This window comes from Pholis gunnellus (genome assembly GCF_910591455.1).
Source record: "Pholis gunnellus genome assembly, chromosome: 2".
Taxonomy (NCBI): Eukaryota; Metazoa; Chordata; class Actinopteri; order Perciformes; family Pholidae; genus Pholis; species Pholis gunnellus.
Genome location: NC_136536.1, coordinates 2,640,973 through 2,656,297, shown reverse-complemented (window position 1 = coordinate 2,656,297; position 15,325 = coordinate 2,640,973). Strand labels below are relative to the sequence as shown.

Genomic DNA, 15,325 nt, shown 5'->3' with positions numbered 1-15,325 from the left:
GTGCACAGAGAACTTGGAGGCTCAGGTCCTGCATGTATAGTATACAGAGCTCTTAACCCTCCTCCTCCTCTCCTCCTTCTCTTCACCCCCCCCCCCCCCTCCTCCTCCTCCTCCAGCACACCTTTGTGTTGTTTCCTTGCCCCCCCCCCCCCCACCTCCCCCCCTTCCTTTCCTTCCTCTCCCCTCCCCTCCCCTCTCCAGCCTCCCGCGCTATTATTTCTCCGCTCCGCTCCGTCCGATGCGCTCACACCGCGTCGAGATGCTGCTGATGCTGCTGCTCCAGCTGTTCGGGCTCCATGTCTCCTGAGGAGGACGAGACCGCGCGTGAGCCGGTTTTGGGGGGGTAGAGAAACTCCAACTTCCGACACTCTGAGGAAACTATTGCTTCTTTATTTTTCTTCTCGGCTACCTGTTGCAAATTCGCAAGGAATTAATTGAAAGACTTAAGAGAAGAAGAGAAACCAAACATGAGGACCAGGTGTTGTGATGTGTCCGCTCCGCTGCTCCTCCTCCTCCTGCTGTCTGTGGCGGACGGGAAAGGAACTTTGTACGGCGGACATGTCAACCCTTTCTATGGGAACAGATACAACCTGTACAAGGCTGGACTCAACCCGCACCAGTCACCCAACAAGCCCATGACCCGTCACAAGTAAGTGCTCCGTGCTTTCTTTATTCTGTTCTTTAATTTTGGGGAGATTTTTTTTTTCATTCCTCTTCCCACGCTGCAGGGTATTGAATTAAAAAAAAAAAGCACGCATAGTAGCTGGAGCGGCGCTCGCGCAAGTAGTTTGACCCACCTCATACTGTACCCCCCCCCCCCCCCCCCCCCACACACACACACACAAGAGAAACACATGTCACCATAAATATGGTTTGGGTTAGGGGCATCGGCTCGGTAACAGATCCCTGAATCGACTCTCTGTTCATCACAACGTCTCTGCGGTTCACACCCAAAACATCTGTGGATAGAAATAAACATTATAGAGCAACAATGACGTGTGAAGACAAGGGCGTCATTATGGACTTAATACGGGGGACTAGAGTATTGATCCCACACTGCTGCTGTTGCTGTGTGTGTGTGTGTGTGTGTGTGTGTGTGTGGTAGGGAGGAGGGCTTAATTAGAGGAGAGACTTCCAGCTTGCTGACAGTAGGGGAGCGACAACTAATATCTGATCAATACTTCAGCAATAACACAACAGATCTTGTTTTTTGGGGGCTTTCTTACTTCCATAACACGTCTTCTTTCAGACTAGAAGAAAACATCCAAAATACACATTCAGGTGTTTATTTCACTACTTTGTCTGTTCACGTCTGTAGATTTTTCCTAAATTCACCAAAAGTTACCGTTACATAATGCACCATTTGCATATTTAAACATAACATTTTAGAAAACTTGTAATACAATAAACAATCATCTTAATGTCAGTACAGAGGGGTTTGTTCACATATCATTCAGAGCCTCATTTATACAACATTTTATTAATAAAAACATGGAGGAAATTGATTTTTTTTATGGCTGTTGACAGTATTTCATGATTTATGGAGTGATACAACGGAATATCTACTATCCCCTCGTTAAAAACCTTTAAAAAACAGTTCTCTTATTCACCTGTAGTGTCTCATCAGTGATCTCTGTCATCAAACCACATCAGCAGGTGTGATCAACAATCTGAAAGCCACAAAGCTGTGAGATGAACCAGAGCCTGCTGATGGCTGATGTTTTCTTCTGCGGGGCTCCTTTCGTTTTTTTTCCCCGTCTGTCTTTTGCTCGGCTTCCCCCGAGAGCGGTTATGTCTTTGGACAGCTCCCCCAGCTACCTGCTGCGTCACCCTAACTGCCACAGGACCCGGCTCCGCCTGTACCCTACAGCCTCCAGGGCAACGGGCTCTTCAGCATCCCTCGCTCGTCCATCTCCGAGCCCGGTTTATGGTAGTGAAGCCACCTAATATACTGTATATATTTATATCCATCCTTCTCCTTGCCTTTACTTCCAGTCATCATATATTTAATATCCCAGCACTTCTAATAAGCCAGAAAACACCTCTTATCTAGAATGCGTCTTGTTTTTTCTTCATATCTGACATTTGAAGCCTTCCTGTCTTTATGGTGGCATCCATTTTCACTTTTTGACCGTGACACCAAAGAGGTTTATTTATATTCACTCAATACATTTACAAAGCCTGAACCTCCAACATGTTTGGATCAACCAGACGGTCTAGATCGTGTTTTACAGAACCAGCTGATCGGTAATGACAGCTGGTCAGCTGGTGATGTGTTCTCCCGTGTGTGTGTGTGTGTGTGTGTGTGTGTGTGTGTGTGTGTGTGTGTGTGTCTGTGTCTGTGTCCAACTATGTTTGTACAAGAGTTGCTGACCCGCCTTGGACACAGTGGGCCCCGGGGACGTGTCGGTGTCAGACCACCGCTTCAGATATATGAGCTCAGTTGTTGTCGGCCTGACCGGTCAGTGGAAAAGAAAATAGACTTAAAAATAACACAGGTGCAATAACTTGTGTGTGTGTGTGTGTGTGTGTGTGTGTGTGTGTGTGTGTGTGTTTGTGTGAAGGATTACACTCCTGTGCATTTACAGCTTGTAAATACAAACTCTTGTTTCTAACTGACCGCAGAGTCAAAGACGCCTGTTTTTTGTAGAGAGATATCTAAACATTCTCAGCTGTCGGACTTTTTCTTGTGTTGAATTATCTGTTTTGGCAGCAAAGCGAGTCATTTGATTTCACAGTCCTTCCTCTCGCTCAGCGTCCTTATACACAAAAAGACTTTATTCTTTATTCTGTAACTGTCACAGCTTTATTGCATCGAAGCCTATTTGGGCCATGAAATCTGTGCCTGGGTGGCTCAGTGCAGAGTTTCTGGAGGGAGTTTTTCGGTCAAAGGCTTCGGCAAAGTGGCAAATATTCATTTAAAGAAATGACATTTTTAACATTTCTTGACGTTTTTGACATTTTGTTTTCATCTTCTGGGAGCACCGATCTGACATTTTCAGTCCCGATATTTAATTCCTATCGTAATTATACAGATCACAAAGGAAAAAAACAAGCATCTTTCACCGTGCTGCCTTTAAAAGAACCACCGTACACACAAAATGCACAACAACAGGTGAAACATAATCCAAGAGCCACATACCCATCGCTTGGAAACGAGTGTTGTATAAATCAATTAGGGATCCCAGCAGATGCCACATGCCTTCACTGATCAGATTAGCCACATATCCCGGGGCTTTTCAGTGATCTATGGGACGGAGATCAAAGGGGGAAAGGTCAGTGAGTTGGTTGGAGGTCGGAGGTCATGGGTTACTGGTGTAAGTTTGTGTTGAGTGTCCAGAGGTTGGACAAGAACTGAGCCGGTCTCCTGCTCAGGGTCACAGAGGACGGGGCCAGTAAACTCCCCAAGATCCTCCCCAACACACACTCATCCGACTTGCTGCTTTCACGGACCTTTCTACACAATATTAAGCCTCGTTTCAAGAGAGGCTGTGTGAGCATTCAATAGAATATTTTTACCTGGGCCTCAAACCCCAGTCGGGTATGGAACATTTCCTCATACGAACACAGCAAGAACATGCAAATTCCACACAGAAATGCGCCGACCAGACTGGGGACCTTCTATGATTTGGTGCAGCAGCGTATCGTTGTACCAGACCGTTGAGGTGAAGAGCCGGAAGGCGAAGCTTTCTGATTTACCAGTCGATCTACGTTCCAACCCTCACCTACGGTCATGAGCTTTAGGTAGAAACCAGAAAGAATGAGATCGCTGATGGAAGCGATTGAAATGAGTTATCTCCGTTAAGAAAAAAAGGTTCGGGAGCTCAGACATCCGGAAGGAGCCCAGAGTAGAGCCACGGACCCATGACCTCTTCTGTCAAGACCCTCAGGTTCAACATGGAAACTCTTTGGTCTTAAGGGAGAAATGGTGTTCGTCAATTTCAAGAATGTCAATGGGATTTTCAACAAGGTTTTCTTTCTTCTTCCGGTTTTACTTTGGCTCTTTTAAAATACTTCATCGGGCCAATCGTCTGCTTTGGTTTATCCAGGAGCCGACTTCTGTACAACACATTCCTGTTCATTTTTTATTGCCAAGCACATTCGGTGCAGTGACCCCGGACAAATCCAACAATTCCGTTTGAAAACCCTTTTTATTTCAAGAACACAGAAAGCTATTCTTACTCAAAGCAGATTATGTGCTTTGGGAAATGCCTGCGGGAGCTGTGTGTGTTTTTTCACTACCGGTGTTTGAGCCTCTTACTGCACTCCAAGAGAAAAATAGAACAAAACAAAAAACGTAAGACTGTACAACAAAGAGACTTATTTCAACAACTAAAACGCTCCATTACGGATAGGAACTAATGAGAAGTTGTAAACGTATGTACATGGTTTTATGGTTGCGGATTAGAGGCTGAGATTTAAGCGCATGTAAAAGTAATGGCCTGCCTTTAAGCTGTAATAACCACAACTGGCATGGAGCTGACTATGAATGTCAGAGCGATCCCCTTTTGGTTTCTAGAGCTGGAAGTATCACATCTTTAACCCTAATCAGTGGCCACAAGAGCAACGTCGGATCAACCCTGCACCACGGGGCCTTCAAGACCTGCCAGTTGGCCAGGAATAGTTTTCATTAAAAGCATATATATGGGAAGAGATGGGCCCCGGAGGAGGAGCTGTTAGCCCCACGGACACGGCTGTTAAAGGGCCTATTTTCTATCCGGCCCCGCTCCGGTCATAAATCTGTCAGAAGCAGCAGCAGCAGTGGCCCGGGTTCAAACGGTCAGGAACCCCCCGCAGGTGAGAGAGCGGTCAGCAATGAGGAAGGTTGGGCCCTTCTAGTGCGTTAAAGCAACGGAGGAGATGTCGAGGGGGGGGGGGGGGGGGGGGAGTCACGATGAGGCAACACCGAGGGGAGGGCGCTGTGAAGAATCGAGGAAGAAAAAAAAAAAAAGACAATATTGGAAACAGAAGCGAGAGCAGCACTGGTGCGCTGAGATACGTAAACAGAGGTTACCTGCCGTTTGTGGTTTTTGCAGAAGAAAAGGAGAAGGAAGGTTATTTGAAAAGGGGGGAGGGGGGATTAAAAGGTGAGTTATTTTGGGCCCAGCAAGAGGGTGGAGGCCTAGCAGCAATAATATTTGCCAAAAAAATGCCCCAGCGTGAGAGTCTGGGATGGGAATTCCCCCCCCCCCCCCCTTGGGAGGCTGTGAAGCGATTTAGGAACTGCAATGCTATACGGGAAATATTTACAGTGGGACCAGACGGGCAGTCAAAATACGACGCGCTCCACTGACAGAAAAAAAGACAATATTGTTGGTGTTGAAAAAGAGAGAGAGTTAGGAGAGCGAGTGGAAGCGAGGCGAGAGAAACAAGTTCACTGGCTGTTTTGATATTGATTGGGGAGGACGGAGGTCAGGTGAAGGTGGGGAGGTTCACCACAGAGTTCAATACACGGAGGAATTTAAATCAGTGTTCAGTCGGTCGGGGTCGGTTCAGTGAGGGTGTGGATCAACTGGAGACTTTTTATTTATCAGGGTTTTGGGTGTTTTCTTGCTTGTTTCATTTAACACACACAAGAAATATGTGAAACACAATTAACATGAGTTGACGAGAGCGAGCAGGAAGCCAGAAAACGTTTCCGTGAATCGGTTTTGGGCGTTCTTTATTAAGGCCCAATTCCAGACGAGTGGAATATAATCGCATTAGATGGATGAATTTGGTAAGTTCAGTCAGAGAAATCCTACTTTTAGCCGTGATAGCCACGTCCCTAACCCGTCTCTCATTGTCGACTGTTGTTGTTCGGTCCACCACCACGACCAACATTTGGACGGATTGTCATGAAATTTGCGACGCACATTAATGTCCCCCTCTGGAAAAAACAAGATGGTGGTCCCCTGACATTTCATTAAGCGCCATCATCTGGTCAAAGTTTACATGTTTCCAATACTTTGGTTTATTGCCAAATATCCACAAAACTAACAACATTCCCATCAGCCTCAGCTGCGTTTAGCAATGATTAGCGAATATTAGCACGCTAACAAACAAAGATGGAGAGAAGGAGGATGGAAAACATAACGATGTCATTGTGAGCATGTTAGCATGTTGACGTTAGCATTTAGCACAGAGCACCAGCCGAGTATTTCACGGGTTTTCTATTCCTCACGCCTCCAGTGTGCAAAGGCCGTAACTTTTTAGGATTTATTACGCACGTTGCCGACTTCTTACACCTCTCTGAGGATATTTGTTGTAGTTCACTCAGGACTTCTGACCTGATGCTTTGCTCTGTTCCAGTGGCAGAGTTTAATGTAAAGGCTCATCAGGCCTTTGTTCAGGAATAGTTCAGCTGCTAAGTCTTTGACCGGTTCAACAGAGCAAGCTCTACAACACCACCGTGCAATTATGCATGTAGACACGCGACGCGTTCAAAGTTTGAGTAAACAAGCACACAGCGCTCTGTGCTGCAGCAGAAGGGGCGGAGCTTCAGGGCTCTGCAGTCCAGCATTGCCGTCTGCAGCGAAATAGACGACCTTCCCTCTGAAATAGATGACCTACGAGAGACCGTCCGAAAACAGCGTGATGAAGACGGTGAACTCTAAGCCTGGGAGGAGGAGAAGAAGAAGGCCTCCCTGCAGAGAGCTAGAAGATGTGAAACTGTGCTACGAAGGGATAACCTTGGGATTGCACCGTATGTTTTAGGTCCTGCATATACAAAGCATGTGGAAATAACAAAACAGAGAACAAAAAACAAGTACAACAAACAAAACACAAACAAAAAGAACCCCAAACAATATCTACTGATTATCTTGGACCTCTTTTTCCTAATTGTTCTTGGTTTTCCCCAAAATAACTATTTAGATTAATATAATACATTTACACAAATCCTCCCAGAAAAGACGCCGGGTCTACATGAGAGAATCACCCCGACACCTCTGAATCCTTCACGCCGTCACGTCTCTTTGGCGTTCTAATTGATGAATAATAGTTTTAAATTTGATATCCCCCCCCCCCCCCCCCCCTTTAATTAACAAATTCATTTTACATACATGGCATGTCTTCTCAATATCGCCCCGACATCGCAGGATAGCCATGTTTAAACGTTCTCGTTTTTAAAAACACGCTCCGCTTCCCCTCTGAAAAACACATGACGACCCATCACCTGTCAGAAATCAAATCCCTTCACCCTCTGTGAGAGCGGAGGCGACGTCAGACTGAGGATACAAACGGAGCGTAACGACAACTTTTCTCAGTTCTGCTCGTCTTAAAAATTGCGGTTGTCTGTTGGCGTTGCCCGTTGCTAGTTGCTTTTTAAATGTACGTCGTAAATAAAAGTTGAAGTGACTTTCACTGTCTGGCCCCCACTGAGTCGCCCCGTGTGGCCAACCGCTCCCGTCTGTCACCACCGAGAGCTAAAAGGAACATCACAAGGTATTAATACTCTATAACACCAGTCTGCACTCTGGAGGAGGGAGGAGGTGTGAGAATAGCACCGGCACTCCTCTCTCCTCCTCCTCTCCGTCCTCTTCCTCTGATCTCACACCATGCTGGATCAGGATTTCTCATCCTTTTTCTTTACTCCACAAAGTGTCCGGAGTTATGCTCTCACACACACACACACACACACACACACACAGACAAAACAAAGTTCTCGCCTAACCTGCAACGCCGACCACTTGCACACCACAGGGTTCGTATTTCTGTGGATAAATCTCGTGTAATCCTCATCCCACAGAGCTGTGTGGTCCCTGTGGATGGAAGATAAAAAAGCACCAAGAGCTCCATTGCATGTGTTTTAATATGTGCGTCTGTCTGTGTGTGTGTGTGTGTGTGTGTGTGTGTGTGTGAGAGGGTGTCAGCTCACACTATCGCTGTCTCTCATGTTGAAACTCAACATTCGTCCTGTAAAGAGCTGTTTTTACGCAGCAGAGAAGGCGACCTGCAGCCGACACCGCGGCGCAGCGGAGACGGGATTTATCTGTTTGATTCTCGCTGATGCCAGAAACTCCTCTCTCTGTCTGCGAGACCCCGAGGATCAAATATCACTCACGGACCCAAATGACATTGACAGATTTGTGAAAACAGGCAAAGAGCAGCCGGAGAGGCAGAAACCGGAAACCAAGAGAACGTTTTTTTATTTTTCATTTTTCACCCGATGTACATCTGGATTCAGGCATTGTGAGTCTTGAGGTCATTGGCTCCCCCCCAGATGTGCACCTGACAAAGAAGAAATCGGTGAACATGGTCACTATTCACTCCGCTGATGTGTAACGTGAGAAGCGCACACTTCCTGTACCGTAAACACAGACCTGCTCTCCATCACATGTCATAAATCCTCGTATGAAAGCATTTCCTAAACTCTCACATGCACGAAAAACAAAGTCTTAAAGCTTTGTGTTGCAGTTAATTAACCTGAGATTTATCACAGTTTATCATCTCAAATGTATGCATTGATTCTGGCCGCCAACATTCACAGCAAGAGGACGTTTTGGATGTGTAACCTTCGTCCACTACTCTGAGGTGATTGGTGTTGAGCCTCCAGCTAACACCGTGACCTAATCATGACCTTAGCTGTAAAAAGGCTGCTCTGTGTAGGAGGCCCAGCGGCGACCGGTCCATTCCGAACATGCACGATGTGAACGAGCCGAAGCTACACATAAAAACCACTCTTCCCGACCAGAAATCATCCGAGGCAGCTAAAGTTAAAACTCCTCGTGTGAGAGTTTTAAAGTGCTTTAAGAACTCCCATCACACCACATCAGTTCAGGTCTTAACCGCCACTTCCTTAACGGAGCGTGACCTCGGCAGCAGGTTGTCAGGCTGGTATGAAAGGGAGCTCTGTCATTCTGACCCATTTACCCCCTTTCACCGCTATTAACATATGTCAACACGGGGAAGAGTGGTGACACACACACACAAACGCTGTCAGCACAGTCAGCGGTTTGTACGCAGCAGCAGCAGCGGTTTCTCACAGACTCTGACAGGCGGCCTTGTTAGCTCTCTGAACCTGTTTAACCAGAGTCCCTCCCTGCTCCTCCAGACTCTTCTATTTGTCCCGAAACAGCTGCGGGAGCAACATTAAGTGCCGCATGTGTTGCTAAATGCTCCCCGCTGAATGTGAGAAATGCGTCACATGCGAGTGTGTCGAGGCGCAGATCATCGCTTCCTGTGCTGCACATGGGGAACGTTTAGCTGTTGCTGCGCTGCTGGCAATGGAGAGAGAGAAGAAGAGAGAGGAGGACCAGCTCCAGCATGATGGTTCTGTTCAGCGAGGTGTGTGACACACCGCCAAGGTCCAGAAAACAGTGTCAGCCATGTTTCTTGTTTCTTTTCTTCTTAAATGATTTCAGCTCAAATCAGCTCGTCCAAAAGAAACGAGTTCTTGAATTGTTATTTTTTTCGCCTGGAAGGAAACAATCCGTCCAGACGAAGTTCTTTTATTATTCTTATTAATGCCAGAAGGAACCGATTATATGAAACACTTAAATCACGCTTTACGTTGTCCATAATGCAACACACAGGAAAGCTCCTCCACGAATGACCCTTCAAAGCTTGTAACATCTGGTTGCAAACCAAAACTGCAGTTTGAAATAAACATTATTAAAATTGTATTGCTACATTAGATAGAAGTGTTTATTCATTATTATATAAAATCAGTGTTACAAGGCTTATAAAAAGAAAGTAAAAGCAGCAACAAAGGCAGTTAAACTTGTATTTCTATTGTTGCTATTTGTGTTGTTGTTGTTATTATATATCCTGTATCTTGTTCAAATACTTATTAGTCATATATTATGAATATTAATATTTGTTCTCTATAATATTGTGACATTCTAACATTATTTAGGTGTGTTTTCTGTCTCTTCCTGCTCTGTGACATTATTTATCTTTGTTATGTTTGTGTATCTTTAAATTAACTCAAATTTAAAAAAAAGCATTAAAACAAAAATAACCCCCCCGCTATACAACAGAACAGAGGACAGACAGACTAATCAAACACAGACGGAGCTCAAGAACGCTTCATATTTGTCAGGAAGACATAATCTCAGCACCCAGCTGGAGGGGCAGCAGAGGATTTAAAGGGACAGTTCACCCCAAAAACACACATTCATCTTCTGGATTGTTTTCGGAGATATATATCGGCCGTAGAGATGATTGCCTTCTCTCCAACATAATGGAACTATACGGCACTTCAAGAAGGAACCATTATTCCTCCAGATAATCCACAATCCGTTGACATTTAGGGAATTATTCTCCTTCAACCATATTGTTCCCACATTAAACTGCTCACTAAATATCACTAAATATGATAAACTGTTACCTGAGAAACTATTTCTTTTGATTATAGAGAGAAGAAATGACAAACAGTGTTGCAGTGTTGATGCATCGGTTCCTCTTCTGTCCCCACAGAAACCACTGCGCCTACGTGGTCCAGAAGAACATCTCGTGCACCATGCAGGACGGAGTGTCCACCTACGTGAAGGCCGAGTACACCACCAAGTGCATCTGGGGTCAGAAGTGTCCCGTTGTCATGTAGGTTTTCTCAAGTAAATGGATTGAAGTTCCACAACCTGAAACCTTTTTTTTGGAGTGTTTGTCAGTTTGAGCTTTGAATAGTTGCTTCAGGAGAAACACTGTGGAGTCTGATCTGTGTCGATGCTGCTCTCTAGTGTTCACACGGTGCGCTGTGTTCAAGGTCCTCTGCAGAGAGAGAGAGGCAACGTCACACACAATGGTGTTAATTCAATTTAGATTATTAAGTTTAAGTTCGCTCCAAAGACGCCGGCTGCATCATTTCGTCCTCTGCACATTTAAAAAGGCTGAGGAGCTCCTCTCATCTCCGGATTGAGTCTTACCGTCCCTCCTGCTTTCATGAAATTATAAAAGAATCGTATCATTTAAAGTATCTTGATTAAAAACTGAGGTCTGAAGTAAGACTTTAATTTAACTAATCTATTACAGATTTTAATATACCTTTCAAAAGCCTTTTTTTAAATGAAAAAAACTGATATTATTACCACAAATATTAGCCTTCTTTATTTCATATTTTATGTATTTTTGTATTTTATCCCAATATTTGAACTTATTTAACAATTTTTTGTCTTTTTTTTACTTTTTCTTAAATTATGAGATTTCCATTTTTTGTATTATAAATGTATTTAATGAACATTATTTTAAGGAATCCTGAGATCTTCATTGCCTTCATTGCTTCGTATTTCGTAATCATCGTGCGTTTGATAATAAAAGAGCTTGAAACTCTCAAAAGCCTTCACGCTCACAACTAACACTAGCTCGCTGTTCCAGTTGACCTTTGGGAACATATAACAGTGGACTTGACGGCGGTAACGTACTCTTGACCTCTGATAGTAAACGTGTTTACCGTCACGTCTCCTGCAGGTACAGGACGTTCTACAAGCCAAAGTACAAGGTGGGTTATAAGTCGGTGACTGAGCTGGAGTGGAGATGTTGTCCCGGTTACTCTGGAGAGAGCTGCTACGATGGACCCACGTCGCTGCCCGACGTCATGATGCCACCTTTCAGAGGCGGGGGTGTGCCCCATCGCCCCGGGATGAAGGGCTTCCCCCACGGCCCTCGACCCCCCGTGGACCAGAGGCCCGGAGGAGGCCAGCTGGAGCCCGGCAAACCCTTCCCCGGACAAATCCCCACGGGACAGCTGCCTGCTGGGAATGGAAAACCAAACTATGGTGAGAACATGCACCGACCGATTTATTGTGAAGCTCTGGCCTCTCTGTAAAACAAGAATGTTCTGTTCTGAAATAACAGGAAACAAATTCGGGGTTTCGGGAGTGACCGGTGAGCGCTTGGACCGCATGGAGCAGGACCTGCGTCGCCTCACCCATGGCCTGGACACCCTCAACGGGGTGGTGGTCGGGCTCGAGGAGCGTCTGCGCACGTCTCTGCGGGAAGACACCAACAAATTCCTGGTGTCGCTGCTGCCGAACGCTCCCCGCGTGCACGACTCCGCGGTGGGATTCGGGGTGATCCCAGATGGGCCTCCTGATGGACTGGAAGGAGGAGAACGCTTCACTGGATTCGGTGACTTGGCAGGACGGGTGACGGAAGTGAAGGATGAGCTGAGAGCCAAAACCCACATGTTGGAGGAGATTCAGGTACCAGAGTAGAGATGGGATTCACCAAAGGAAACTCATTGCTAAATCCCAACTTCCCTATGCAATGTTAATAGTTTATATAATAAAAGATCGATTCTTGGCGTTTGTGTATCGATACGATATCGAGTATCCGTTTGATTGATCAGGCCTCAGCTCCCCTTCCTCTTCTCACCTGTAGGGGATGGTCCTGGGTCACGACGGCCAGCTGAAGAGGCTGCTGGACGAAGCTTTGGGCCGGCCCGTCTCTCACCCCGGCTCCACGGTCCACCTGGAAGAGATCCTGGACGCCAAGCTGGCCGGCGTGCGGGCCGAGATCCTGGACGGCTTCGAGCGCCGCCTGACCGGCCTGGAGAGCCAGTGCGACGAGAAGATCGGGGAGGTGCAGAACCAGTGCCACAGGGAGCACATGGACGGCCGGGAGCAGATGCAGCAGTCTCTGGATGGACGAGAGACCGGGATCCGGGAGGAGCTGGGCTCTCTGCAGGCTCAGATCCAGGGTCTGACGCTCACTGAGAGCTGCTGTGGACAGGTACGACATATGAAGCAAAGCAATCTGTCAAGTCCTGAAGTAAATTTACTCGTGGGGGTTTCCATGAAAGGAAAACTCTTGAGACAAGATTTAAAATGTAGACGGAAGGTTCAGAGGACTAGTTTGACATCCAGGGCCGTGTGCTTATTTGCTGTCTTGCTGAGAGTTAGTGCTTCAGTCCACACAGCATCTTTATCTGGCAGAAAAGTGTCAGCAGGGCGCTGTTTCTGTGAATATTATATTGAATCACCACTCTAACCTCCGTTGTTTAAAAGACTAGCATCGCTCCTTTGCTCCGGGACAAACGGACACAAAACAAGCTTCTCCTCCGTTTTCCACAGCGACATCACCGGCTGTTTGAATATGATCCTTCATTTAAAAACTGCATTTTTAATGCTTCACATTGAAGCCCAGGTGACGAATGAGAAGCCACAGTTTTTACGTGAAAACAGTGAACTTCTGAAAGGAGCATTTATTTCTCTCAATATCCCGCTACCATAGATTTAAGACCGCAAATCGATTTTTGAATTATGACTTGAACTTAAAGCAGAAAAAAGGCGGAGAGCTCAGAAAGAAGGACGTGGTCACAAACCGTTAGATGAGAAGATTGATGCCACTCTCTCTCTCACAAAATGTCAAACTATTCCTTTAACACTGTACACGTCAGACTACAGAGAGTAACGTGTCTGTATATTTAATTGCATTACTAATGAACTCATAATGAATTGATGATTGCAGGTGAACAGTCTGTCACAGCGCGTGCTGCTGCTGGAGGAGTCCGTCAAAGGTCTGACAGAATCTCAGCGGCAGCTCCAGACCGCCCTCACCGACCAGAGCATCCACGTGGAGACGCTGATCGAGACCCGCCTGGTGGACATCGAGGGCCGCCTCAACGCCACGGAGGGCGGACCCGACGGAGCGCCGTGGCTCCCCGGTGGTCTGGACGGCTTCAAGACCCTGCTGGAGGACAAACTGAAGACCCTGGAGGAGAAGGTGTTCGTGGCCGTGGAGGAGCTGAGCAACGCCACCGTTCCGGCGCTCCTGGAGGGTCAGGTGGTCCCGGCGCTGGAGACGGAGATCGAGTCCGTGAGGAGGAGGGTGGAGGGAGACCTGGACGGCATTCAGAAACAGCTAATAGATCTGGAGCTCCTGTGCACCTCCTCCTGCTCGCCGTCCACCCCGCCAGCGGGGGGCGTCGGCATCGGCAAAGTGGAGGAGGAATGCGAGGAGATGGGGAAGAAGATGACGGACCGCCTGGACTCCCATTCCAACCAGCTGGACCGCCTCAACAGCACCCTGCAGAACCTGCTCTTCCACATCGCCCAGGAGGACACGGAGGGCGCCGTCCTGGGAGAGATCACCCTGCTGAAGGTCAACATCAACTCCGTGAACCGCACCCTGAAGGGCCTGAAGGACTCCATCAGATTCATCGCGACCGAGGTGGGCCACGCCAACGCCTCCTGGGAGCAGCGGGAGCACCAGATAGTCAACCAGGTGCACGGGATCACCAAGCTGGTGGGCCACCAGGCCTCCCTCCTGGGGGCCGGGGAGCGGCGGCTGGCCCAGCTGAAGGGGGAGCTGGCGGCCCTGAAGAGGCGGCTGTCCGGCGAGCTGCAGGGCTGCCGGAGCACGGCCATAGAGGTGCAGAGGGAGGTGAAGGACGTCGACAGCCGGGTGAGCAGCGTGGAGGGCCAGTGCGGCAGCCTGGGGGAGCTGGCGGAGCACCTGGAGCGGATCAGGGCGGAGCTCGAGAGACACTCGGACTCCTATCTGTCCGAGGTGAACGGCACCCTGGCCGCGCATTCGGAGCAGCTGGCTGAGCTGAAAGGGGAGGTCAAAGACTGCGGCAACCAAAAATGAGACCAGTAGCATCTTGAGCTACAGATTTTATTTGCAAAAAAAGAGACTTTACGTGTGCTTCTCATTAGGGCTCAAGTGACTTCCTCTGCTCCTCTCCTCTCTCCTCTCTTTCAAATCACATCTGCACAGATGCAAATCAACTGAACCGGCGGAAGTCATTTCCCATCGGCTCCCCTCCCTCCTCCCCCTCCCTCCCCCCTCCCCCCTCCTCCCTCCCCGGCGCCTCCAGATGTCCTGAGAACTTTAGTTTAGTGAGGTGAGGAGAGGAAGTCAGCATACAAAGACACACCTATGGTTGCATAGCTGGACAATATTTCCCTGTGAGATGTTATTCCATTGGGCATTTTTATTTTGTTTTGTTTCCGCATTTTACCTTTTTTTTTAACTTATATGAAGTGACTGCATTGTTATGACGTTAAACTGTTTGTATTAGAGAAACGATTAAACAAAGTGGATGATGTGGGACTAATACGCTGCTACGGGTTTCTACTGACAAGTTGACATCCTCCGCGTGTGGACGCTTGTCTGGTACTGTACGTCAACTTGGTGCTATTTACAGGTTTTCTTTTGTAAACTTCTGTTTTACAAGTGTACAAAAAAAAGAAAGAAATGTATTTCTGCTTTCTGTTTGTTTTTCTGCCGCATTGCTCCGTAGAAGTTCCAAAACTCACCATTAGGGGTCAGTGACAACACGTTACATGGCAGATTAAAATAAATAAAATCTAAAGGACTCCAGGGTGGCAATGCATTGAATTCAATTCAATACAACTTTATTGATAACTGTCAGGGGAATTGTATGCAGCAGCTCTCCTGT

At 47.2% G+C, this 15,325-nt stretch overlaps 1 protein-coding gene across 1 annotated transcript; it reads left to right on the top strand.

The window, feature by feature from the left end:
* The first annotated feature begins 266 nt into the window (after window positions 1-266).
* emilin3b (elastin microfibril interfacer 3b) lies at window positions 267-15,197 on the top strand. Its single transcript, XM_079172288.1, has 6 exons — window positions 267-649; window positions 10,402-10,524; window positions 11,389-11,696; window positions 11,776-12,122; window positions 12,301-12,651; window positions 13,390-15,197. The coding sequence occupies exons 1-6, from the start codon at window positions 468-470 to the stop codon at window positions 14,509-14,511; spliced, it is 2,433 nt and encodes an 810-aa protein (XP_079028414.1). The 5' UTR covers window positions 267-467; the 3' UTR covers window positions 14,512-15,197.
* The last annotated feature ends 128 nt before the right edge of the window (window positions 15,198-15,325 follow it).